The 27,929-nt window shown below is 42.3% G+C and overlaps 1 protein-coding gene across 1 annotated transcript in view; it reads right to left on the bottom strand.

Annotated features, from left to right (window-relative positions):
* gabbr1a (gamma-aminobutyric acid (GABA) B receptor, 1a) overlaps positions 1 to 27,929 on the bottom strand; it is an 81,539-nt gene that overhangs the window by 5,948 nt on the left and 47,662 nt on the right. Inside the window, exons 14-21 of the mRNA XM_044118390.1 lie at positions 27,346 to 27,409; positions 26,663 to 26,740; positions 15,868 to 16,018; positions 10,899 to 11,031; positions 5,916 to 6,032; positions 4,089 to 4,199; positions 2,168 to 2,261; positions 171 to 298 (exon numbers count right to left, since the gene is read on the bottom strand). Coding sequence (XP_043974325.1) covers positions 171 to 298; positions 2,168 to 2,261; positions 4,089 to 4,199; positions 5,916 to 6,032; positions 10,899 to 11,031; positions 15,868 to 16,018; positions 26,663 to 26,740; positions 27,346 to 27,409 — 876 coding nt within the window. The remainder of the gene's footprint in view (positions 1 to 170; positions 299 to 2,167; positions 2,262 to 4,088; positions 4,200 to 5,915; positions 6,033 to 10,898; positions 11,032 to 15,867; positions 16,019 to 26,662; positions 26,741 to 27,345; positions 27,410 to 27,929) is intronic.

The raw sequence follows: 27,929 nt of genomic DNA on the forward strand, positions 1-27,929 counted from the left end.
GCGCTGATGAACCCACTGACAGATATACTATGACCATTTTGTGCTGTGAAGCAATAAAAATGGCTCCTTATTGCTGCTTTAAAGTGGCTCAATGTGCTGCAGACTGCAGCAAAGCAGGGAAGCAGAAACAGCAGAAATGGCAGCAGACAGGAGTTTCTGTTTGGACTCACGGCTACGTTGTAGATGGCCATGCCCACGGCTCGATGGTCATTGATCTTCTCCGTGGAGACAGACTTCGTCTCATAGGCCAGAAAAATCCCCAGGAGCAGCAGCAGACCCTTGTAGCCATAAACTACACCTAACAGAAGATAAAAACAGGAAGAGCAGGAAAATAAAAGACTGAAGGAAACAAGTCTGTTGTTTTAAACACATCAGTTTGTTCCACATCATTCAGTGAACAGATACAACTGAATGAAAACATTTAAATGTTTATTGAAATGTTTACCTACTAAAATATCTCACTAAGTCTATCAGAATCACTGTATATAACTGGTTAAATCCGTTCATAGAGTTTTAATCTATTAAGAAAAAAGATCCACAGAAAGAGGCAGCAGGATGAAACTTAATGCTTCCTGAATTTCTGCCACCAGATTTAATCCAGTTGGTTTCAGATCAGCTTTGTTGGATTTGGAAAGATGATTTTATATCAAATAAAGTCGTTAAAACAGACCATGTGAAAAAATAAAGAACTTTTATCTATAAAACCTTTAAATTAATTAATTTTATTTTGTTTAACACAAATATATTTGAACATCTTCAATTAATTTCAAGTGTAAATTCTGTCCTAATGCTAGCATACCAAGAAGCTACAAAAGAAATAGTTTTATTTTTATTTTGTTTACCAAGATAAAGGAATTTAAATGGATTGTATTAAATGGATTTTCAAAATGCAAAACAAGACAATTATGTGATAAAAACATTTTATCTCATATTTTATTTTTGAATCATTTTCAATTCAGTCTTTCAGGAAATTAGTGATCAACAGTTTTTACTTTTATGTGCAGGATAAATTTGTAATGTCAACCATCATGGTTCTAATAATTACATTGATCGTGTTTTAAAATCGTTTCATCTTCACTTCAGTTTGATTAATAACAGGCCATTAATGAGCTGAACTATTAGTAACAAAATGTTTTATAACGGATCAAACTGGAAGGTTTATGTTAGAATGTGTCAGAGTGACTGGATTGAACTGATTTTCTGTAAAAAAATATAATTCCTATACTTTTGTTTGCATTGATAGATTTATTGTTAATCAGCATTATTTAAATAAATAGCAGGATGCTAATGCTAACCTGGAAACGAAACCTGAGAATAAAAACCTTTTAAGAAAATTAAAAGTCTTCATAAGGAAAACAGCTAATGCATTAACGTGTTGTGATAATCAGACATGTTGGTTCCATGTGAGACGAAACGTCTGATTGTTTATAAGGTAACAAATCCACAGGAACGGATCTCATCTCCCTCAGGAAGACGAGGCTCTAACAGCTGGAAACTCAACAGACTCATTTCTTTACTTTAGCATAAATTAACATTTATTTACAAATGAAATGACTAGAATAACTTAAGCAGGATTTTTGCAGAGCATTTTTTGTTTTTCAGTTCAGGATCCTGGAGCCTGAAGCTTCTGCAGATTTTAACCTGAAGAAAATTTATCAAATTAATTCACCAATCAAGGCTGCTTTTACAAGATGTAATAAAACAGCACTATTAAATCTGTTTTAGGAAAGTCTGAGGTGCAATAAAAAAAGAAACCAATTTGAAATGTGACCAGAGGCGAAAATAATAAAGATGGGAGAAAAACGGCGAAGCGTTTAAGATCAACTCCAACTGCCCGCCGTTTCCTGATACAGCCTGAAATTACTCCTCCATCTTCTCCTACTGAGGGGGGAGCGATGGGGCATTGGCCCAGTTTGTGACCCACATTGTTTGAATTTCAGAACTATTTCTCTTCCATAAGAGCAGAGCAGCCATGCAACGCAACAGAGACAGAGATGCAGAAGAAACGAGGGTGAAAAGCCGGAGTGAAAGCTGGAATCGAACCTAACTGAGTGATGAGAGACCCGTTTAATTCACAGTGAAAGGTCGTGACGTGTGTGTGTGTGTGTGTGTGACAAAGATACGTAGGGCGAGCTGAGAGAAACGGTGGAGAGGAGAGGACAGATACCGAGCCACGTGTTCATCTTCTCAGAGCTGCAGTGCTCCAGCAGAGGCTGGATCAGGACGTCCAGGTCTTCCTTAGGCGCCTCTCTGGTGAACTTCTGCTCAAACGGTGGACAGGGAAGAGGAAGAGGAGGGAGGAGGAAGAGGAGGGAGGAGGAAGAACAGGGAGGAGGAAGAGGAGGGAGGAGGAAGAGGAGGGAGGAGGAAGAGGAGGGAGGAGGAAGAGGAGGGAGGAGGAAGAGGAGGGAGGAAAACAGAGCTAATAAGAAACGATGAGGCAGCAGCAGAATAGAGCAACGTAAGCATGTAGCTGAGAGCTGCAGGTCGATCCCGTCGGGTCCAAAGGTTCCTCCCACGGCTCACAGAGACGATACCAGACATCCAATACACAGGAAATATGAGATTATAACTTCCTGTAGAGTCTGAGTGCAGTAAAGCTTAGAGCAGATTTATCCACACTCCCCTGAAAATCAGGCTGGAGGAATTCACTCAGAGTCATACACACCATGCAAATTAAACTTAAACCAATTATACACAGAAATATGTATTTGAAAAGCAAAAACCTGGTTCCATGTGTTCACACTCTAAAATAATACTGTCTAAAATCACACTGCAAAAACACAAAAACTTATTTTAGTTTCTACTGCAAATATCTCAGTACATCAAAACAGGACAAAACTAACTTAAAACTAACTTAAAACCGATAAATCAATAATAATCCTGTCATGTTATTCCACTTATGGAGAAAACATCTTAAGGTGGAACATGCAGAACCACAGGATTCAAACCCAGAACCTTCTGGCTTCAGGTAGCAGAGCCGCTAACTGTGGCGGCCATCTTTTTATCCTTCTGTTTGTTTTTCCCAAATTAACCAAAAATCAACTTGGAAATGATTCAGGAGGCAGAACCAGATGATTCTGTGCTGCAGGCGACAGACGTGTCCTGTATCCTCACCCTGCTGCAAAAAAAACATCGAGGCCTAGTCAAAGTCCAAAACTAAACCTGACAGAAAGCCTGAAGACGACCATGGACAAGAATTACATACAAACACTTTAATCTGAAATAACCAGATAAATGATCCACTGCAGAAATGATTTTCCTGAGTGAAAAAATACTTAAATTATTAAAGTCTTTAGAATATTTTGACCAGGATTTTGGGAGAATTTGTATTAATTATTTTTGCTTTTGTTTGTTTCTGCAAATCTTCCCTGAACTTTTTGAACTAAATCTGGGTTCTTCATCTTTTTTATTTGTTCATTTTTAATCTCGCATTGAGATTAAAAACCTCTTTCTGCCTTTGATCTCAGTCACATCACAAATTTTACTGTCTGATTTTTGGTTGTAATTCGTTTTTTCTGTTGAAATCCTTGTTGTTTCCCACGAGGTTAAGATTTGTTTCAAGAAACAAAATGTACTGTAAAATTCTGGATAGAAACACATTTTAATAAAAGCAAAGATAAAATTGATCAGAATGAATTTTGCTGCTGGTTTCTGAAACAGGTTGTGAAAAACAGAAATGAGTTTCTGCTCAGGATGGGAAAAGTTTTCCTTTTGTTCTGGTTTAAACAAAAACAGCCTTTTATTGCTACAACTCGGATTGTCATAAATATTGAGAACTAATGTTATTAATAATTCATGTTAAAAAATTTGGCATTTTTTAAACATTACAAAAGTTTCTATTTCCAGAGACTTTAGCTGTTTACTTCCTGATTTAAACCGTTTTTCTGGTTCAACCAAACATGTTGGATTTATTAAACTGACAAACACATTAGTCCAAATGAGTTTGGCTTCTGTTTTCTCAGTTTGACAACCTGCATTGATCAAGTTTCTTGTTTTGAGGCCTTTGAGTGAGGAAATGAAACCACCGCTCTGTCAGTCAGCGGCTGAACGCAAAACCGTGATCTCCTCCGTCTCTCGTACTCTACCTCGACCGTGATGTGCAGAGGATCCACAATCTGCCAGATCATGAGCGACAGGAAGTCGATGGCCAGCAGCACTCCAACTGTTGCGTAGAGTTTCCACGGCTCCAAGGGTTGCTGTGTGAGTGGGAGCCAAAGACATGCACAAACACAAACACAAGAGTCATCACTATCCAAGGGCATCACGAGCAAACAAAGACAAACTGCCCGGACAAACAACACGACAGGCGTCCTTGTGATTTCTGGATGACTGGGCACAAATTGTCTCTCTGGATGTGTGTCTTCGCCAGGCGGACGTGAGCGTCCGAGAGGATTCAAGGGAGCAGCAAGTGTCCGAGTGTCTGCAGGCGACACGCACGGCGCTGCGGTGGCTATATTTGTGCTGCCACCTGAAATCATCGTCTAAACACACAGAGGCGGCTCCAGCCTGGACTGTGTGGATCTGGAGCCGAGCCGTGATGGAAGCAGAACAAGCAGGACTGGAAACAAGCGTCCTTCTTTTAATTCAACGGCTTACTCACAGCTCCTCTGACACAGCAGCAGCCGCTGAAGCATGCGATGACTAAAACGGAGCAATGAAATAAAGAAGGAAAGTCGTTTGCAGCATTTCTCCTGAGCAGCAGGAGGAAAGCAGCCATTCTCCTCTCAGTTTGTGAAACTTTCTTTAAATAAGCGCTCTGAGCTCTCAGGCAAATTGCCCTTCTGCGGACATGAAGGGAGCTGAAAGTCAACCTGATTCGATGCGCTTTAGCTCCAATAATAAACCCCTGAAGGTTGGATTTCTGCATGGAAATTTAATGCCCATCCATATTCATAAATACTCCACAAATGGCTTAATCTCTTATTCTTCTGCTTAGGTCCTGGAAATCTGCACAACACACTGCCGAGTCCCTCTGCAGCTCCAGGAGACACTGTGTTGGACGCACACTTCAACATCAGCTTTCTACATGCATGAGCAGCGTCTGGAGCTGCATGTCTGTAGTTTTATGTCACATTGTTGAATAAAGACGCCTGCAAAAGCTTTGTTGTGGCGACAGGCTCTGCAGCTCGGACATGCTCTCCTCCGCTGCCTCTGCCGCCTGCAGGCAGGATCATCCCTCCATGCTTCCAGCAGAGCAGCACAATTAAACTTCTGCTCAGCTGGCAGAGGCTATTTACATGTAGCTTGAGGCTATCGCCCAGCCAAAGCCAGACACCACGACCGAGAGGCTGAAGGTGACCAGAGCCGAGGCGACGGCTCGTTTCGTTTCAGTCAAACTACGTCTAACACGGTCAGTTCAAGGTGACAGCGGTGCATCATCATCATCATCATCATCATCATCATCATCATCATCATCATCATCATCATCATCATCAATCACTGTCTACTTGGCAAGCAGGTGAGGAAGAGTTACAGAAAACCACCAGTTATCAGGCGGTTAGCTGCTCTGGGCCGCGGCGCCAACTGCTAACTAAAACATTATTCACATTAAGCTTTAACACTGAGCATTGTTCCGCTAGGCTAACACGCTACAACATTTACTGGCAGCTAATGCTGCCAGTAAAGTGGTAAACGCTAACTTCAACAAAATGTTGAACATTGCAACAATCAGCACTAATTTAATTTTAACGTTATAATTTACACGTTTCGTAATGTTCATTCACTTCCTGTTCTCTACCGGTTTATTTTGTTCCAGTTTGCATTTAAAATGACAACTCCAACATTTCATTGTAAAATTTTAACTTTAGAGTTCTTTTTTTTTTCTAACTGGTTAATGAGATGCTAAATTTACAAGATTAGCAGCAACAGACCAACGACCGGCGTGGCTGCAGTGATCACTGGATCATCCTTACCTTCCTCTTCTCCTTCTTCTCGTCCTTCTTGGTGAACAGCGTGTGGACCCACCAGATCTTGGTGAACATGCTGCCATAAGCGAGGCTGAAGCCGAGGCCGAGCAGCCACAGGCGGAACTGCAGCAGAAACATAAAAACCTTGTTTTTATTTTAAATATTTCTCATTTAAAGATGCAGCTGAGATTTAGGAAATGGGAACATAATGGAAGAAAACCCTGAATAATTTATTAACCATTAAGTTTTCATTGCAGGAAGATACTGACCAGCGTTAGGAAGATATCTGAATGTTTGAAGAAAACCAAAGTTAAGCTGAAAATCATGTTTCTGATTTCTTGGATGCTTCTTTTTGGTTTGAAAGCAGCTCTTCATTCTCCACTTCCTGAGGGCGTCGTCTGGACCTCTTCCAGCGTGTTGGAAGGAGTTCTGACATATGCTGAGCTTTTCTTGGCTCATTTTACTTCACTCTGACTGCTGCACACCAAAGGCTGAGAAACCTCCAGCTAACCCTTAGTTTACCTCTGTTAACTAGTCAAACAGAACTAGTCTGAGTTAGTTCAGCTGAAAACTGACAAGTCAAACATTCAGAAACAAAACTTCAAGATCTGAGATCAGCTGGTGCACTGAAAAAACACAAAATCTTACAAAATATTTCTGTCTGGTTTCTGGTGCAAATATCTTAGTAAATCTGAAATAAAGCAAAATAACGTACAAGAAACGTTTCCTGCAACACGCAGGAGCTTCGTTTAATAAATATTCCTCAATTATTTATGAAAATACTCCACAGGCAGATTATTTCTGACAGCAAAAAAATCTGCCAGTATGAATATGAAGGAATTAATGACTTAAAATAATATCTTGCTGAAAAGCTGCTTTTTATCAAGATATAAATATAGATGTAGTTAGTTTGTCTGTGACTGGAAACAAATACTTGGTAGTATGTTGTGTTTTTGCAGTGATTATAAATATAGCTGAAGTTTTGCATGTGAGATTTATTTACAGACAGAGAAGCACTGATCTCTGCAGCTCAGAGTCTGTGGCTCTCAGAGCTGCTGGATGGTTTTTCTCAGGACATTCCTGACTCTTCAGTGCCTCGTAGTCGACTTTACACTCTGAATTATGAAGAAGAGAGTCTTTAGAAAACTCCATCAAGAGGAGATTCTGCTCGTCCGCCATGTTTGTTCACTGGAGCTGCGAAACATGCAGACATGTTTCAAACATGGATGCCTTTGGGATTTTGTTGCAATGTCTCTTTCAGATCAGGTTTAACAAAGGAAGTGACTGTTGAGACTTAGTTGCCTTGGTTACGTCTAATCAGGGGATTTTATGTGCACCTGTTTACATGATCATTTTTATAAACAGTCCAGGTCATCAAGCCCGACGTAGACAGACAGAGCAGCAGCAGCAGGAGGCAAGACGTTTGAGGAGATGAGAAGAAGAGATCCAGGGCCGAAGGTGAGAGTCGGAGCAAAACATGAGAGAATAACTGGACGGGGACAAAGAGCCGAGAAAGCACAGAAATGGAAATCTCCCTTCTCGCCTCCGCAACACAAAGGCTCAACATGGGTGACACAGACACACTCCCACTCCTCATTAGAGCTGGGTTCCCGGCGCCGAGCTTTTCTGGCAGACAGGAAGTCACGGCTTCTGAGCCCAGAACCAAAATACTTTCAAAAAGGAAACAAACTCAAAACTTTTGCTACGTTTCATGTGAACATGCTCAGAATCGCAAAGAAAGCTCCTCACAGGTCGGCAGGTTTCTGTCTGCTGCAGACTGAACGCTGCAGTTTTCATGAAAACTAATAGTTGTTACTGAAAAATGCTAAATTCTTCCAATGAAATGGCAACAACTGGCTTAGAGCAGGCGGATTTAGGATAACAGAGGAAAATGGTGCCAAAACACATTTAACATTTATATATTCATATCAGAATAAACACTGGGCTTAAATTAAAGGCTCAAAGGTAATAAAATATACATGTGGCCTGTCAGTCACTACGGAGAACGGTGATATTTCAAACCACTGACATAATTAAAACAAGACAAGACCAAATATCAATGAGCATATTTAGGAACGTTGGTCTCAACTCTACATGACCTCAATAATAAAACAGCATAAAGTCCCTCAAACAGTAAAACAGATGATTCAACCGTTTTACTGACTGAACAGAAACTGTTTTATAAAACAGGAGAGAAACAAAACAAGACCTGATATCTAAAGTCTGCAGTGCTAACTGAGCCATGCTAACTGAGTCATGCTAACTGAGCCATGCTAACTGAGTCATGCTAACTGAGACATGCTAACTGAGCCATGCTAACTGAGACATGCTAACTGAGCCATGCTAACTGAGCCATGCTAACTGAGTCATGCTAACTGAGTCATGCTAACTGAGCCATGCTAACTGAGTCATGCTAACTGAGCCATGCTAACTGAGCCATGCTAACTGAGCCATGCTAACTGAGCCATGCTAACTGACCCATGCTAACTGAGTCATGCTAACTGAGTCATGCTAACTGAGCCATGCTAACTGAGCCATGCTAACTGAGCCATGCTAACTGAGTCATGCTAACTGAGTCATGCTAACTGAATCATGCTAACTGAATCATGCTAACTGAGCCATGCTAACGCTAACCTTTCATAGAGGTAACATTATCCAGCTCTGCCTGATTCATTTATTTTTAAATACTGAACAATTCAAAAGCAGAGAATAATTTTCAGTTAAATTTCAGTTTCAGGTTAAAGTTTTTCCAGTGACCATTAACAGAAGGATAAAAACTATTTGTTTAGTTTATGCTGCAGTTCTGCATCGGTGACATTAGGAGAGCAAACATCACAATAAGATAAACCAGAAATATTCTCCAGTTTAGCAGCTTAGTCTTTAAAAAATAAGCCGTTACGGATTAAACCAATGAAAATGTGTAGCAACGTAAATGAAGAACAGGTTTAAAGGAAATGTTAGGAGGATCATAACTTGTTCTGCTTTACCATTTCCTTGCAATATAGTCAAATCAAAGACAGTGTTTCTCCAATATTTCAATGCTGCTGCTATAAAGTGAGACGTTCCAGTGGACGTCTGGTCTCTCAGCTATCTGGGTCACCGGATTTCCTGCTGAAGGTTTTTGTTTCTTCTTAGGCTTTAACAGATATCACACAGATGTTTATCTGTGTGATAAAATCTTGCTAAATGAACCACTCTAGGATTTCTGCTGTTCCAGTGAGACAGAGACGAAGCAGGAAACCAAAGTCAGATGTATTTTCTTTCAGAAAGACCAGAAAACACAACAGAAATGAGTTAAACTCCTGACTGTTGATCTGATCCTGACCTGAAGTGAACTAATAATGTGTTGAACCAGAATCATGCAGCTTAGAGGTGAAGTTTCAGTCATGCTGTTATCTTCCCATTTTCTGCCTCTGACATTTAAAAATAATCACACACGTGTCCTAAAAAGGTACCAAACTTCATTATGGCTTCCTTTAGGCGACTGTTTCAGAAACGGGGGTTTTAAAAACAGAGAGCTTCCAGTGAGCAGCAGCTGCTCCTTGATTTCAGAGCAGAATGATCAGATGATAAAAAGGCAACAGCGTCTCTAACAACCACTCATCACAACCCAGAGCTGCAGATTCAGACGGAGTGGAACCTTGAAGCAGACGGCCGACAAAGATACAGGACCCACCGAAAACTGGGGCAACGGCTCACACTGGCTCAACAAAGCTGGACAATAAGAGGTTAGAGAAAAAATGTTGCCTGCTTTGATTGGCCTCAATTCTAGCTGCAAATTTCAGAAAAAACATTGAGTGGATAAATCCTGCTGGGTTCCAGCTGGACGATGCATCAGGTCACAGAGTTCAAATCATCTTAATCTGGTTTCTGGCTCCACTGTTGGGACGGAACCGCTAACAGGAAACGAGCCGCGCTAACCATAAAACACTAGTCATAAAGCATGAAGATAAAAGTCTACAAAACAGCCAAACAATCAGAATCAATGCAAAAGAAATTCATTTATGGGAAGCTAAGTGGGCTAAACGTTTTTATTTAGCAAACACACTAAACAGAAAAGTTAGCTCCTTGGGTTAGCAGCAGCGTGTCCTCCACGGCCACCACGTAGAAAATGCTCAGGGTCTGGTGGAAGGACAGACCGACATCACGGATGTGCAGCATCAAATCTGCAGAAAGAGGAATCGGATCTCCGCTCAGCAGAACCAAGACGGTTCCGAAAGCAGAAGGGCAGAACTAAGAAGTGTGCAGGAACCGACCTGATGAAGGATTTATATCAGAAAGAGAAGCCTGCTGTCGAATGAAAGGATCAGAGAAGGAAAAGGACTGACTGGTTGCCATGGTAACCCCTGTCTTTCCAGGGGAGTTGGTCGGGTCGGGTCGGGTTTCAGGGCATCACCTTTCTCCTCAGGGACCAAAGAAAAACAAACAATGACAGTTCTTCATCCGGCTGGTGTGGACCGGTTCAGAACCGGTTCAGGACCGGTTCAGAGATTGTTCCAGATGTCCGCCACTGTGAAGTCTATCGATGGCTGCTGTCTTCAACCTTCTGGCTGAACCAGAATCTAGTTTACCGGCTCCGGATAATGGACCGGCTCCGGATCGGACCAAACAAACTATTTCTGACTTTGAACCTAACTAATCAAAAACAGTCTTAGAAGTTGGGAGATGGTTGATTCGGTTCCTTCTTTAGACTTTGACTATACCAACGTGAAAATCTGGAACCGTCTCTCTGGTTCAGACTCAACAGTTTCACCACCTGCTGCCACAACTTGGGCATTTATTGCAACTTCTGAGCAAACAGAGGAAACAATATCAGAGGAATGCAGTCAGGCACGTCGTTACCTTGGTAACATCTTATCAGGTGATTAGAAATCCACTTGTTGAGGCAGAGAGAGGAGAAAGATGGATGTATGTGGGAACAGATGGCTGTAAAGCCCTCTCTTCTCCACCCCCCCGTCTCCCCGGTAACAGCCCCCCTCCTCCTGTTACCTGGCAGACGACGGGGAACTGCGGTCTGTTGACGTGGTGCCGATCAATCCCCAGCGGGAACACTGCAGCCAGCGCCATCATGCAGCCCACCGCTGTCATGTTGTTCAGGTAGGGCTGAGAGTTCTGGATGTAACTGCAACAGATTCACAGCAAACACAGTCAGTCCCACACACACACACACCCACACACACACACACCAACACACACACCAACACTGCTTTCTGCTGGGAGGTGAAATTAGAGAGGATATGAAAGGAAACTAGTCGGATGAAATGTTCTGATTTCTGTTAACCATTTTCTGCTTCCGTCTGGTCGTCTTTTGTCACTCTGAGAAAAGGGGCTGAAAATGGAAAGACTCCAGGGTTTCTCCTCTGAAGTGTGATTTCCAGGCACGAGGCTAATTAGTGTTGACAGAAGGCGACGTGTTGTCGTCTGTGCAACAGGACAGTTTCAGGTGAAAAGCTTTTTTTTCCAGAAAGAAAGGAAAATGTATTGTGTTCTCTGCAGACACACCAGAGAAGCAGAAAACATTATTTTTCCTAATTAACTGTGAATTAACAGAAATGTGTTGCTTTCACTGCAGAACAGCTGATCACAGGCAAACTGTGCACAACTAAAGGTTCATGAATTTAAATATGAATAAAATCATAATTTTCCAAAATACACCAACAATGAGAGCAGTTAGTTAATGACAACACCTGGAGATACATGAAATGAAAATTTGATTTACTGTCATCTTCCTCAAATCCCTCAGTTTATGAATAAAAGCCAGATGATGCTATACAAATAAAGTTTGATTGATTGATTGATTGATGATGGAGAACACGCCTGATGATGTTTGATCTGATGGCTTTATGAATTTACAGGCTGTCAGTTTATAATCCACATAATCTGAAGTTAAAATGGCCGTTCTTCAGACGCATCGCCTTAACGGGAAGCTCAACGATCTTCTGACAGGTTTGGGAGCAATTTGGAGGTGTGTGTGCCAATACCCAGTTTGCAAATTTAAAAATGATAAAAGAGCATTTCCTTACAGAAAGTCTCGTCCTAAAACCACAGAGCTGATCCTCACAGTCAGTGACTGTTTCCTAAAATCTCTGCAGAGGGAGAAATTCCTCATCCAGTGAAATAAATCAGAGTTCAGAGTTCACAGAGGTTCACATGTCTGTCCCTCTATTTCACAAACGTTTATTGTACATATGTACATGAAAATAAACATATATAGGCAAGAATTTCTGATTTTATCTCATCATGTTCCCTTTGGAGACGTTTCTCCTCAGAAACCATCGGCTGTGTTGAACAGAGGTTTTTGATTTTCTGTCCTCCTCTCTGCCTCTAAATCAGTTTTGGCTCCATCTGATGGTCAGACAAGCTCTCATCCTAACTGAACCAACATGAGCAGCAGTAGCAGCGGCAGCGGCAGCGGCATGCTGCAGCAGCGGCTGCAGCGGCGGCGGCAGCAGCAGGTGACCAGGTGTGTTAAAGTTGAATCAAACTTTTCCAGCCGTCGTGCTCAGAGGATTTGTGCTGCAGCTCATCCTGCAGCTCAGAGTCGGATTCCTAATCTTTCCTCCGCTGACCTTCCCTCACGTCTCCCTGAGGCCACGGCGCTTATTTACACCGCAGCAAACACACATTAGCATATAAACACATTTACTAATGAACACTGACCTTAATCCAACCTTTTAATATGTCTAAAACTTTAAATGCTGTCAGATTTCTCCTCACCTAATCCTCTCCGCTGCAGACGACTGTTCTGCATCTTTAATTATAATTCATCCTGGAAAATGATTAGATTTTGTACGAGCGAACTGGATTCAGTTCTGCAGGTTTAGTCGGTTTAAAAGCGTAAAAATAAACTCCAGTTAAAATCTGTCATCCATAAACATGTAAAGGTCAAATTTCTGTTTGTTTTGCCATTTTCCTGTAAATCATGAAATAATTGAAGCTGATTTTTCCTCAGAAGGTTAATATACTGGGAGACTCAGCAGCACTCTAACATTACCAGGACGTTTTCCTTTCTTATTGAAAACAAAGGCAGGTTTTATGTTTATTCTGTGAGATCGTGGTTAAATGTAGACAAACTAAAAGTCAATGCAGGGATTCCACAGTGAAACAGCAGCAGAATCAGAAAGTGAGTCTGGTTGCAGACAGATGCATTACATGTTTCAAGCTTTTGCTTCTGCTCATTTTGATCAGTAATAATTCAGAGAAATGTTCAGCAGCAGAACCAAAGCACATCAATGTGTGTTAATGAAAAGTTGAGTGGAAGGAAAAAGTGTGATCTAAAAGGTTGGTGGGGTTTCAGTCCCATTCCTGATGTCGTCTCTCCAGAACCAGAGACAAAGAAAACAAAGACTGCTCCTCTTTTTTTGTTTTTCTTCATAAAATGATAAAGACAAAATGTTTTTCAGGGACTAATCTTTTTGGATGAATATTTCATTTCATTTGGAAATCAAGGTCTCTGCAGCTGTTTGTTACAGAAAACAGAAATTCCTCTAAATGTGGATGAACTTTTCACATCATTTATTTTAATTAAAATTAAACATTTCTGTTTAAATTTACCTTACAGTCATATTCAGTAAATTGTAATTTTATAGACACATCAGACACATTATGTGGATTAATTCAACTCACTGTTTTTAAAATCTTCATTCCTGTTAATTATAATTTTCTGCTTACAGCCATTTCAAATATTACATTTATGTTAGATTACATCAGAGCAATTAAATAAACAGTTTAATACAGAAACTTAATGGAAAGTTTGTTTAATACGGAGTTTATGTTACAGGATTTAAAACTCAACATGAGAGGAAATGAGCTTTTTAGAAAGATAGAAAATATATTTATACAATATTAAACTGTATTTGGTGTTTGGAGTATTAAAACAGGAAGTCCAAGAGTTTTTAGATCGGCTCTCAAATATTCATACAGCCCATAAACATGAAGGCAAAAATAAGAAGAGCTGTAATTTGTTTATAGAAGTAGAACAAATAGATGCAGAGTTTCTATTTATTTATGTTTTTGTAATTGTTTTACTTTAATCATTATTTTATTGCTCATTTGAGCTTCTCCCAAAGAAGAGTATGAAGGCGTTGGTCCATCATGAGGAGAAGATTCAGAACCAGCCTGACAGGGCCTCCGGGTCCCTCAGGGTCCCTCCAGGTCCCTCCGGGTCCGTCCGGGTCCGTCCGGGTCCGTCCGGGTCCGTCCGTCCTGGTCCCTCCGGGTCCCTCCGGTTCCCTCCGGGTCCGTCCTGGTCCGTCCGGGTCCGTCCTGGTCCGTCCTGGTCCCTCCGGGTCCGTCCTGGTCCCTCCGGGTCCCTCCGGGTCCGTCCGGGTCCCTCCGGGTCCCTCCGGGTCCGTCCGGGTCCGTCCGGGTCCCTCCGGGTCCCTCCGGGTCCGTCCGGGTCCCTCCGGGTCCGTCCGGGTCCGAGCAGAACCAAGACGGATCATCTGTTTTCTGAATCTACTCAAGTTCAGGTTGAATCACTGGAGCCTCAAAACGTTTCCTGAACTTTGCTGCGGACCTGCAGAGGTCCGGTTCTGCAGAAACTGATTGATTCTGTTTCTGCCCTCTAAAGAGCCAAAGTTGCCTCAGAAAACAGCTCAGTGAATATATTGTGTTTGATCTGGCTCTCACTGTTTTGGCAGATGAGAGCAGCTCCGGGTGAAATTGCGTTTGAAATGTAATGAAAGCTGGAAGAGGGTCTGAACGGCGCGCAGGAGCCGGGCGCAGATTCCCTGAGGAACCAACGTCTCCGGCTCCACCAAAGGCTGCGTAAGCTCCGGACTTAAAATCACTTTGACCTCAGTTAAACATACAAATACCACCTTAAAAAAGCCCGTCTGCTCAGACGTGTAATAAGGTTGCAAATCCCAGTTCAAAAGATGTTTATTTTAAAGCACCTCTATTTGCATTTGGACCTGGGCTGAGCTTAAGCTGCGACAACAAAACCTGCAGCAGAGAAATCTCTCCACCCGACTTCAAAAGAAGAAACATTTATTCTTGTTCTGATCCACATCCTAGAAATGATTATTGGCACTTGAAGAGGGCATGCTGGGAGTGATTAGAGGGATCCAGGTGTGTTGGAGACGTCAGCAGTCTTTCACCTCTGGACTTGTTCTGAAGTAAAGCTACATGTTGGATCTCTGCTCTGCTCACCTCCAGTTACTAACATGATTCAACCAAAACAGATTCCTGGTTAGTGCACAGTCTTCATTATTCTAATGTTCTCCTCTGTCAGTCTGATACTCTACCCCCGTCTGCATGCGTGGAGGAAAGCAGAAACGCTTCACATCAGTGCTGAAGCACGGTGGAGGCGGGGTGATGGTTTCGGCTCGTTTTGCATCCGATAAATGCTGTTAAAAACTTTTAAGTGCAGAGATAAAAACTACACTTCTTACATTTTTTAAGGATAACATTATTTTTTTACCAAAGTTTTAATATTTTGATTGAATTTTGAATGATTCAGTTTTATTTGATTATTTTTATGGACTTCCTGGAAACAGTGACTAGTTCCTCCATCCAGGATGTTTTTATTTACTAATAAACTATAATCTTTCATTTTCAATGCATCTGTGTGCGTTATATATAAATTAACATTTGATTTCTGGTGATTAAACGAGACGTTGATGTTCGGTTTTGGTCCAACATTCAGCCTCCATCTTCAACAAAACCAGGCAAATTTCACCAGAGAAGAAGAAACTTTTAGTTTTTGTTATTAGAAAGCAAAAGTGGAGCTGACTGCCAAGAAAAAGATAAACCATCAGCCTCCTATTCTTCAAATGCATTTTTAACTTTCAGAAGTCTATGAGGGAAAACTAATCTGGACTTCCTGAGAACCCGTCGGCAATACAAACAGAACGACATTAAATAAAAATAAAAATGATAAGAGGAGAGGAGGAATATCGTTCCAATGAATATTTCAGCTTTATCAGGACGGACGTGTTGCTGTTTGGGAACTCACCGCACGTTGCCGTTGTAGATGTTGAAGGTCAGACAGACGATGCCCAGCAGGATGCCGAGGCCGGCGAAGACCGACACCGACGCAAACAGCTTCTGAGACAAGAGGCGGTACTCCTCCAGAACCACGGTCCGGTCCGCCGGAGGCTTCTCGCCTGAACAGGAAACCACCAGAGTCTTCAAAGGTCTGAGACCACGGAGAGTTTCAGATGACAAAATGATCTGCTGCGCTAAAATACTTCAGATCCACTTTTACAAACAGCAAAATCTGTGAAAACTTTCTGATTTCTGTCAGAACTGACAGGAAACAGAAATAAATCGACTTCAGGGTTGTTGGTAAAACAGTTAAAGTTGTTCTGTTGTTTCTGCAGCTCATTTTAAACTCACACTGCAGAAAAACACAGACTGTAAGAGCGCTGTGGGACATTTAAATACATTTGACTATTAGATCTAATGCTATGGTTGCTGATGTAAACAGAATAAATGTAACAGATAAATGAGGTGGCTTCCCTCCACACAGCCATGAGACTTCGGTGCAGCAGAGAAAACAGTTTTTACATTCAGTCTCTGTTTTCCTCCTCAATACGTTCGAATCAAACTGAAGGTCACAGATTTCCTGCTGTAACTGTTTCCAACAAACATCACAGATACAGATCAGTCACTTCTGCTTCCCACCACACCATTCAGGTTGAGCTCTGGGCTTTGACTAGACCAAAGCAACAACTTGATTCATTTCCTTTTTAGGTTTACTGCAATGAGCCTCAGATGTCAGACAGACAGACAGACAGACAGACAGACAGACAGACAGACAGACAGACAGACAGACAGACAGACAGACAGACAGACAGACAGATCCCATCCAGCTTGTTGATGTTTTAATATCAGTTTCTTTTCTCTGACCTTCCTGAAAACAGCGACACATTAAAGATGCAGGAACAGCTGGGAAGAGCAGAACCTTCATTTTCTCACAACGGCCGTTTGTTTGAACCCCAAGTGGCTCCAGATGGTGAGCACTTCGCACGGCAGCTCAGACTCCATGGCTTCATGAGTGTGTGTGTGTGTGTGTGTGTGTGTGCGTGTGTGTGTGCGTGTGTGTGTGTGTGTGTGTGTGTGTGTGTTTACAGGTGACTGAGTAAAAACCATTCCAACAAGGCCAAGGTTAAAAGGTGCTCTGAAACAGCAGATTGTTTCACTCTGTCTGGCTCTGGCAGTTGCGTAACCTTCGCTACAGATTCAGTGTCTGGTCTGAACACGAAGGTCACACACGCAGCTCCTGCGACGCGACGAGCTGCAGCATGCAGAGAGTGTTTAACAGATGCAGGTAAGAGACGGGACCGGACCGGCGCCACAGAGAAAAAATGATAACTTTATGATGAGCTACATCCTGGAGTCTCCATGTTGAGAATCTGTTACAAGGAAAAGCTTTTATTTGTGGAGAAATTCCCTTTGTGATTTAGATTTTCTTTGTTTCTAGTTGGGGAATGAGTTGGACCCTCAGACGGCTGCCTGGAGCCAGCGACTCGGATCCCGGGTCCGGGTTCGAGTCCCGGCCGGGATCTTTCTCCCTGTGTATGGGTGAATTCTCTGCAGGTTCCTCCTGCAGCCCAAAACCACGACTGATAACTGATTGATTGGTTAATTGGTTTCTAAATGGTTTCTGGGTAAAAACAATGGGAGGAAGACTTCAAAGGAAGCTGGATGGAGATTTACATTCCTGCTTATGTCCATCATACCTGAACTTCTCCCTCCAGTGAATGTACATGATGAACAAAGTGCCATTGGCCTGTAATGGCTAGCAGCAGTTAGCCTGGGCAGCTAGCAGCAGTTAGCCTGGACAGCTAGCAGCAGTTAGCCTGGACAGCTAGCAGCAGTTAGCCTCGGTAGCTAGCAGCAGTTAGCCTGGGCAGCTAGCAGCAGCAGTTAGCCTGGGCAGCTAGCAGCAGCAGTTAGCCTGGACAGCTAGCAGCAGCAGTTAGCCTGGACAGCTAGCAGCAGTGAATCCCCCAGTTTCTGGCTTCCTGCTGGGACTCGGTTAAGTTGAGCGTTTTGTTTTTCCCAGATGTGAGTCTCAGACCCAGACTCTGCCTCTCTGCTGTATTTACTGTTTGTGAGCAACTTCTGTCCAACCCCCCCCCCCCCCACACACACACACACACACACACACCCAGAGTACCGCGACTACAGCACTGCAGCAAAGCCACTGCAGCAAACACTGGCAAAAACAAACTGCTTCATTCAACACCTGGAAACTAAAACAGCGATCCAGAAAATGTGTCAATGAGTTATAATTTTGTCCCCAAAGCTTCCTGGTGATGGTAGAAAAACAACAAACTGTGTTTTAGTGTTTTTATTCTAAAACGTCTCAAATTGTTTCCATTTCCACTGAATGTCCTCATTTCTCTGAATCTCCAGGAGTTTTATTAGCTGTCATAATAATGACTTTTATCAGCACATTTTAATCTCTCTGCTCATGTTGCTCACTGTGTGACTGCATGCTGAACCTCACTATACGATCTGCAGGTTTCTCTGCTCAGAAGCTTTATTCTTAGCCCTAAACAATAAAGATTACCCAAGGTCACCTTTCCAAAATAAAGGCTTCGGTACAATGTTGTTATTTAGGAGCAGATTATCTAATAAATCCAACATTCAGACAACATGAGTCACATTCTGGCTTCACCTCCAGTTCCAGAAGATAAACTTTTTAGGATGTTTTCACACCTGATAGTCCAGTGAACTCGGTTTGATTGAGGATCAAAGTTTCACCATTTGATCCATTTCCAGCTGCTGTGGTTTTCTTTGCACTGCACTGACTCAAACCGTTTCAGGAACCTGTTCCCCTCTTCGCCTGCGGGGGCGCTGGACAAAGAACGTCGGGAGAAAATGACACAAAAACCTCTGAAGAAAACACTGAGCAAAATTTCCATCTTCACAAGCAAAAGTGGAGCAGCATCATATTTTAGCGGTTGGCTGAAAACCACGAAACATTTCTCCTGCTAATGCTACGCTAACACATTTGTTTTGGTTGTATTTACCCAGAATGCCCTGTGCTGCAGTCCACTTCCTGCTTTTGGAGCAGTTCCGGTCCACTTGTTGTTCACATACGCACTCAAACCGAACCAGAGTTCAGTTTTATCCAAACTAGACCGACGGAACCGAACGTTCTGGGCAAACGGACCGGAGTTGGATTAAAGCGAACTGATGATGGCTACTGGAAATGAAAGCTGGAAAATCCCATCAAATACTGCATCCAAGCAATCCTCAGTGAGTCTGATATCGCACAGAAGTCACAGATCAAATTTTGCATTTCTAATTAAAACTGAATGAAAGAATTCCTCTGACTGTAATAAAACCTTTTCGTTTTCTCTGGAGGCTCTAACTGTTTATTGGTGATGTTAATTTATTTCTTTAGAGTTGTAATGAAACATAATCTGAGATCCTAACGCTGATTTTTTTCTCTCAGAGTTTTAGATTTGTGACTCTCCTCCATGTTTTGTTTTATCCATGCAGTCAGAGGTTTGCTCGTTCTGAGCCGAGTAAAACTCTCCCTGACTGAGAGTGAAAATCTGAGTAAAACACCAGGGGCTTCAGTGGTTAAGGAATGTGTGTATTAACCACCAAATTATTCATGCTTGCGTAGCTTTACACCAGAAGAACTCCTCAGTGAGACAGGTTCAAACACGGGCAGATGGACAGAGAGTCTCTCTTACACCCAGCAGTCTGCATGAATCTGCGCCTGCCTGCAGATCCAAGCGTGTTCATCTGAGCACAGCATATGCAAATGTGGACTAAATAAATCCCACACGTATGTGGATTGAGACTTCAAGCATGAGTGAACATGCTCAAGTGCGAGCCCGCGGGAAGCCTTTCTGCATGCGCGGAGCGAGGAGTGTGTGCATGTCAGAGGGGAAGCAGAGCAGGAGTGTCAGCGCTGCGTGAAGCTGATGTGTCAGATGTCAGAGGAAAGTGTCAGAGCGTCGTCCCTGCAGGGCGTCAAGACGCCCATCACGCTCTGTTTAGATGCTTGTCACCTCAGTCACACAGCAAGTACGTAGCTGGTGACATCTGAGCGAGGAGAGATATTTTAATAGCATGTAGTGTTACCTTCCACATTGTCACACTGGCTAAAAAATGAAGATCTGAAGGAAAAAAATTAAAAATCTGAAATACAGTTCAGGATTTAGCGTGAAATCGTTTCATTCTCTTTGCAGGAACTTCCTCCAATTCATCAGGATTTTTCACCAAGAGAATTTTATTAACTGGTTGCAGTTTCAAACTGACTCAACAGGTGGCGACTCTGAGCTGGTTGGGCAACTTTTAACATAATCAATGCAGCTCTCTTATAATGACCAAAGCTGAGAACAGTGTTAGGCTAACTTCTGTTAATCCGCTAATATCAGAGTTAATTCTGCCAACTCTGAAAACGTTCAGCACTTTTTTTCTCCCTAAACTAATTTATCCAGATAATTTATAAAGAATTCATTTATTTGGCTGTTTGGTAAAATTTCAGTTGAATGAAGTTAAACATCTTTGTTAAAGTTTTGGTTTCTGAATGTTAAGAACAGTTAGATGTTTATATTCATGCTCTTATTTTGAAGTGGGTGAAGACTGTTACCTCTCTGTGTGTTCTCCAGCTGTGACTGTTCATCCTGTACCCAGAATGCATCACTGTAGCGGTTATGACCGAAGCCCCAACTGGTGAGTTAAACCAGTAACAGAGTTAGCAAAAGTCAACAGTGAAAAGTTTGTTCCTGAAGTGTAATAAATATTTAGATCCTGTTGAGGGAGAAATTCTCAACATAATTAAATTTTAATGCTTTAGAGTTTTAGCATTAGCTAATGCTAAATACCATGCTAATATAGCGCCTGACCATTAGCAGAACTAACATTTATGATTAGCGCCTAAGGGTTAGCATAGCTAACATTGTTAAAAACTTTCTTCTGATGTTATCATAGTTATTCAGTTTGGAAAGAAAAATCACAAATTAACGCTGCACATCCAGAGCATCGCAGGTAAAATGTTTAAACTGAAACTGAACAAAGGGATGTTATCTTTACAGCACTTTCTTTGTTTTCATGTCTTTGTGAAGAAAACTGATCATAACACTGTCTATGGAGCATTTATTAATCAAACATCAATATTCAGATGAATAAATTCCTCTGAAGGCTGATGGAGCGTAAACGTCTGTGGAACAGCAGCGTCAGGATCGTTAGGGTTGAATCTCTGTGTTGAGGCTGATTGACAGCTGAAAACTCTTCCTAAGATCCGATACATAAACAACCAACAAACACCAATTTATTATTTATCAAAAGATGAAGTATTGCACAAAGAAAAACAAAAGCCCTACAGGACATATCCTTCCATCTGAACACATCAGATTTCCTCCAGGACTCCAGATACTGAGGTTTAAATGTTTCTCCGTTGCCAGGTACAGGTGGTATAAAAGAAATGAGAGTTTAGTGGAGAAAATTCCAGTCCCATTCAGACTAACACATACTGGTTGCTTCATTTGTTCTGTAATGTTTTGTTTGGACCAAAACAAAGAGCCACTGGAAAAAGGTTTAATAAAAAGAGAAGGTTGCAGGTTCTCCACAAAGGAAAGAGAACAACGATCATGGGCAAAGAAAAGAAAGAACCTCACAACAAACCATAAAAAACCAGGAGCTTAAATACTGAGGTGGTGATGAAATGTGACAAAAGCAGCAGATGAAGCGATTCCAGGCGGCGTGGAGCAGCTGTGGCAGCGAGGGGGGAGGGATCTGAGGGGGAGACTAATTAACACAGAGGAACCGAACTCAGACTGCAGGATCCTCAAACCAAAATGTCTGATAATGATCTAATGCACAAAGAACAAAATACCAGAAACTAAACGAGGAATGAATTCATATGGCAGCACCTTGCTAACGGTGATGAACACAAAGAAATCATTTCATGTGGGAAGAAACATCAGACATAAATAAAGCAACTAAAACGCTCGTTTGTCCAAATGCTCAAAAACACCAGAATTGCTCCTTTTCTGTTTCCAGTTTGAATCTGGAGCTGATCAGCAGTCAGAACAAAAACACAGAGCAGCGTTTTGTTCATCAGTGAATAACCCAGGAACCATTTCCTGTCATCCTTCAAAACAAGAGTCCAGTATAGATGCTGAGTCTCCATCTTAAATCAGCCACTATTATTATTATTATCTATAATAATAATGACATTATTTCCCCTGATAAAGTGATAAATGTAACGTTGTTTCAACAAGAAATATGGTGCCATCTTAGTGTCATTTTTTTTTACTTTCTTAAGGCATAAAAAAAATGTAGGAAAAAAAATTGTAGAAATAAAAAAAACCTTTTTTTAGTTGATCAATTGTAATTTTCTCCAAATACAAAGTTGTTATTTGAAAAATAAATCAGTCATATTGTTCTTTTCTGATGTCACAATATTTGGTCTACAGGAGGGATCGGGTCAGTCGGCCATCTTGGATTTAACAAAAATAGTTTCTTGCATTTGCAGCTGATGGCCAGTAGTTGATATTGTATTTTATGATGCATTAATGTCCACTTCAGTGGTCTGTGTGCTTTTATAACATACAAATCCACAAGAAGCCAAGAAAATGGCCTTTAGAAAGCTGTCCACTGTAGAGACCTCTGTGCATGAAAGGGTTCATTTACGAGATACGTGGATTTGAATCAGCTGCTAAAAGGTTTGGTTATTTTTTGTTTCACTGGTTTGTCAAAGCAACCTGGCGGAGCACCAATCAGTTTGTTTACTGTGCAGGAACATTTTTGATCTCAGCTTTTTAGTGTTTCCCTACAGAACACCGAACAACCGGTTTCAAACAAACATCAGGCTTTATGACAGACCAGAGGAAAATATTAGAGACTTTTAAATTCCTTCTAGGTTTCCTAACGACTTTCCAAGACTTCTGAAGACTTGTTTTCATCACAATCCTTTGTTGGTTGCAGCACTGAGGTGCTTCTGTCTTTGCAGAACGTTTTAGCAGCAAATCCAGCCTGCAGTAATAACAAAGCTGCACAATTGTGCATTGACCCATAATTTTACTCTTCATGTAAGGAGAGAGAAGAGTGTGATGGTTATCATAATCCGACATCGACCTCTAAGGGTTTTACTGAATACGATGCTTCAGCTTTACATCGACGTCAAAACAGACGACTAAACATGGAGCCAGAACCAACAATGATGAATATATTAGAGAGAAGAACTTGCCTGAAGACAGGCAACATGTCACAGTGCTGGAGTTCTTTAAAAAGCATGCGGAGCAATAAAAGTGTCAGAATGGAGTCGACTAAGAAGCCTGTGGAGGCTAAATTCATACCAGCCACAGATCCGGCCTGCGCCGCTAACAGACAGCCGAGCGATGTGAAACGACAAGGCTCATTCGACCTCGGTGCCAACTCCAATCTAACTCAGCAAAACACTGGATTAGCCTTTGGCTCATCTGGTCAACAGAACAGTGAGGCTGACAGACCAACGGATGGAGTGAACCGGCAGCTGCGGCTCGCCGCTCTGCTCTTACAACAGCCAACTTTCACAACTCAGACCCACGAGAAATGATTTCTGAATGTTTTTACTGAAAACACATCCTGTGCTCTTTTTAAATGAGATCCGTTAGTTTCTCTGATTTTCCTGTGTAAGTCAGACAGTCATGTGGAATACCTGTCACCCACTTTCCTCATGTTACATTACATTTATCTGCTCCTCAGGAAAAGTTTAGTTTTGAAAATATTTGCAATGTCAAGAAGAAATGACAGAATAATTTTCTCGTGTATGAAGTTGTAGAAGTGTTGGATGCCTAATTTTAGGCTCAGCTGGTTCAGTGACTGGGATTCAAAGTAAACCTCTGGTCATTTTTAATGAGCTGCCAATCATGGAAACACAAAGCAGCCAGCAGCGCGTGTTCGAACAACGAGTCACCGCCTTATTTTAAACTGATCCACAATCATAATTTATCATGACTGAAATTATTTAACAATCACTTTAGTTTTTATGAGTCCATTTAGTGCCTGGCTAGGGATGCTAATACTTAGCCAAGCTAGCATTTTGTCAAGCTGGCAGGCATAAAAGTTTCAGGATTAGCAAAAAACGCTACCATTTTGGAGTTAGTGGCATTTATCTGAAATGAAACGACTCAACGGTTGAGTTGAGCTTTTGTTTCCATCCAGTAGGTTTCCAGAACCGGGACAGAACCGGGACAGAACCGGGACCGACGATATAAAGCTAGCAGCTTGTCCAGAACAGCTTCAGGAGGAAACATCTGGCTTTAATTTAGGCCAGGTAATTTACAACATGAAGTTCCAACACTTTTCACTTGGTGCAGTTCTCTTTCACACTTCACTGTCAAACCAACCAAACCCTTTAAAAGCCTGTTCCTCTCCTCGCCTGTGGGGGCGCTGCACCAAGAAACACTGAAGCAAACGACAAAAAATGGAGTCAGATTTTAGCGCTGGTAGCAGGTCTCTTTTGTCTTTGGCTAAAGACCACAAGACATTCCTCCTGTTAGTGCTAGCTGAGCATGTTTGTTTTGGTTCCATTTACCCAGAATGCCCTGCACTTCAGTCCACTTCCTGTGTTTGGAGCGGTTTCCAAACTGCTTGTTGTTCACATACGTATTCAAACCGACCCAGAGTTCGTTTGGAGATGGACCGGAGTTCACACCTCCACAAACGAACCGGACTTCTTACACAAACGGACTGGAGTTAGATTACAGTGAATTTTATTTTTATTTTATTTTTTAGCCATTCAGAGATGGACTTGGATCACAGTCCTGCTACATAACCAAGGTGTGTCTGAGCAATATTTTCATTTAAATCTAACATTTTCTCTCTGTCTTAAGGTTTTCATACATGAACCCAATTAAGAGCCGTCTTTCACTCTGGTGAGTAGCTGCAGAAATAGGCCTGTTTTGCTGCCATTTTAAATATATAATGAGAAGCTTAAGGTTCTAAATGTGAGTGAATGAATGAACAGGAAGCCGGAGTATTCCTGAGTGTGTGTGCATGTCAACTGTCCATTCACTTATTGTGTTTGCAGCACTGATACCCTCCTCCGTCCTTGATGAAAGAATCGGGACAAGGTGTTGCCATGGAGACCCTGCTCTGAAACAGTTGCCACAGCGATTAGAAGAAAAGCTGAGCTGAAGCGGTTGTTAGGGCGACCGTGCAGCGAGTGAGAAAGTGCAGGCTGGTGGTGCGGGGGTGTGGGGGGGCCGGTAAGACCTCAGTGAAATGATTGGAGGGGTTAAATGGAGAACCGCTGTGTTTACTCCACCCTGTCAGCGTGGAGCAATTCAAGCTCGCAGCCCCCCACCTCCCCTTCCTCAGCTCTACCAGAAGAAGACTTCCCTGAACGGAGTCGGCCCCAAAGAGCAGGAAATTACTCACTTCCTCCCAACAAAAGGATGTCGCATGGCGGCGCCTTTATTTGGTGAACAGTCAAAAACAAAATGCAGAAAGGGAGGGCAATTTCTCAACGGAGGCAATTAAATATGTTTTGTACTGCAAACAAAATTCACATCTGACCCTTTGAGGCAAACTCAGCTGCTTCTCACACATTAGAGGCTTCTGGAAGCAGCAAGGCAACGCAAAGAGCCGGACACGTTTACGGGTCAACCATGCTTCACCACGACGCTGACCTGGAATCTCAGCTTCTTCAGGACTCGGTTAAGCCTTGGCAGGCATCCGTTTCCTTAAAAGCCTAAAAAAGGGGCAGCTTTCTGTGAGCCGCTGGGACACGAAGGATTGATCAGCGACACACTCCGTCCATAAACAAGTGTGTCAGCTCCGCGGGGAGCAGCCGGGCCAGTGAACAGGCGCGGCGCCGGCCGGCCGCGGTGTTTGAGGTAAATCAACATTAACGGGTTTTCACAGTGAAGCAGGAGACAAGCTGCAGACTTCCAGCCAACGCTACGGTTGTTGTGGTTTGAGCTGCAGAAGTTCTGGTCCAGTTAGCCTGTGAGGTGTCAGGCAGAGACGTTTAGCTCATTAAAACATTTCCTGCTTATTAAAAAAAGTGCGTTGGCTGTTAGTCACGCTCTCTGCTGGTCATTAGGGTCCAGAAAATCCTTTTATTCGTGCAGCATTTAACCTCAAACCTGCTTTTCTTCTCTGTTCCATTTGATAACTGCAGGAATTACAGAAAATCACAACCACTTGAACATCCACTTGATGAGCGGAGGGATGCATTTACTCAGACCGATCAGAGAATACAGCATCACCTGTTCAGAAAGTTTCATACAGGGAAAAGCAGCGGCAGCCTGAAGACTGACGGCGAGCGAATGCTGCCAATAATAACCCTCATCTGAAAAACTTAACTACAGCCAATTGCACTTAATGTGCATCAGATTTGACACAAATGGTTGATGGATCTCTCCTCTGCCCCGGTGCGATTAACTGTCCGCCTGCTGCAATATGACTCAAAAACCATTTTCAAACATGATGCAATGCCTGTATTGAATGTTTTTTTTCCAGTTGCAGTGGAGAGTTTTAGAGGCAAATTACTCCAGACTTGAAAGATTTGGAAAAAGACATCAGAGTTGTAATATTCTGAAATGATTGTGGAGATTTCAGAGAACTGTTGATCAGAAAGATCCGGTTTACCAGAACATGTGAGTTAAATCTGATACATAAATGCAATGATGGGACTTCCTGTTCAGATGGGGGAATTATCAGAGTAACCAGATCATGTTCAAATATGAGATGAAAGCTGAGAAAACAGCATTTTAACGAGACAGAAACCAAAAACATTCAATCAGGATGGATGGAAGGATGGACAGACAGACGGTCGGATGTCTCACCGATCCAGACGTCGTTGTTGAACCAGCTCAGGTTCATCTGGGAGCTGTCATAGTAACCAATCTTCTTATAACTTCCTCCTGCAACATCAAGAGAAACAACAGGAGCTAATTATGTGTAATTTCTTCTGTCACAGAGCTACTAAACATGTATTTATAGCGCAGGTATTTCTGTCAGTGCAGCCCACGAGAGCAGCAGAGATGAGATAAACAGCTAAAGTAAATGATGGATGAAAAGCAGCATGGGGAGGAACAAGGGGAGCTGGACCGGGAATGCTGATGAGCTCCAGGTGGGATCAGGCATTCCAGTCAGGTCGCCTCATCCTGGATGTCAAATTACCTCAACGCCACGGCAGGAAGCGGGAGACACATCGTCACGGAGACAAGGGGGCCGGATTAGAAATTTTCATCCGTTAGGACGCCAATGAGAACAGAGGTGGAGAATAATCCCCCCCCTCATCTGGAGCCGGGAAACTCATTAAGTCACTGGTGACAAATAGGATGCCATTTCCAGTAACAGCTTCAAACCGGGAGGCTTTTGGCCAATTAGAGCGAAGTCTTGAGTCACCACATTCCTGCATTCAGCATGTTAGCATGTTAGCATGTTAGCATGCGCTGTTACAGTCAAGACTGCAGCAAGCAGCTGACAGCTGCAGCACTGGTACTCTGAGTCTGAGTGGGTTTACCTTGCAGTTGTTCGATGAGGGTCATTGCCATCCTGGAACCCTGAGCGTCAAACACCACGTGACCCTGGAGAGGACAGAACTGGGTTAGAAAACACACACACACACACACACACACACACACACACACCGTCTCCTCCAACACATCGCTGATCATTCAGGCTGCACCGCTGGCAGTCTAACATCAGAAAAACATGGTTTTGATGACCATTTAGCATCTACATTTTAATAACTCAATTAGTTAAAGTCCCTGCACAGATAATCAATAATCGCCAGATCAACCGATGGACGACATATTCACACTGGAGACGTTTGGACACAAATTCGTCAATTCAGAACAAAAACGTCCAAAAATGTGGGAATTAATCCCCAAAAATTTCAACGTCACCTATTTGGGATTACTTTGTCTTCAAACAGGACGAAGAGGTAAATCTACGGGGTGCCATTAGTGGAAATAATTTGGTTTGTTTAGCCTGTCAAGAAAAAAAATGTGGGTGTTAATTTTAAAGTCTGTTTTCCTTTTTATGTTTCCATCACATATTAATTGTGTTAATTGTATTAATGTACCAAATCGCTCACAAAGACTT

Source organism: Gambusia affinis, linkage group LG05, assembly GCF_019740435.1.
Source record: "Gambusia affinis linkage group LG05, SWU_Gaff_1.0, whole genome shotgun sequence".
NCBI classification, from domain to species: Eukaryota; Metazoa; Chordata; class Actinopteri; order Cyprinodontiformes; family Poeciliidae; genus Gambusia; species Gambusia affinis.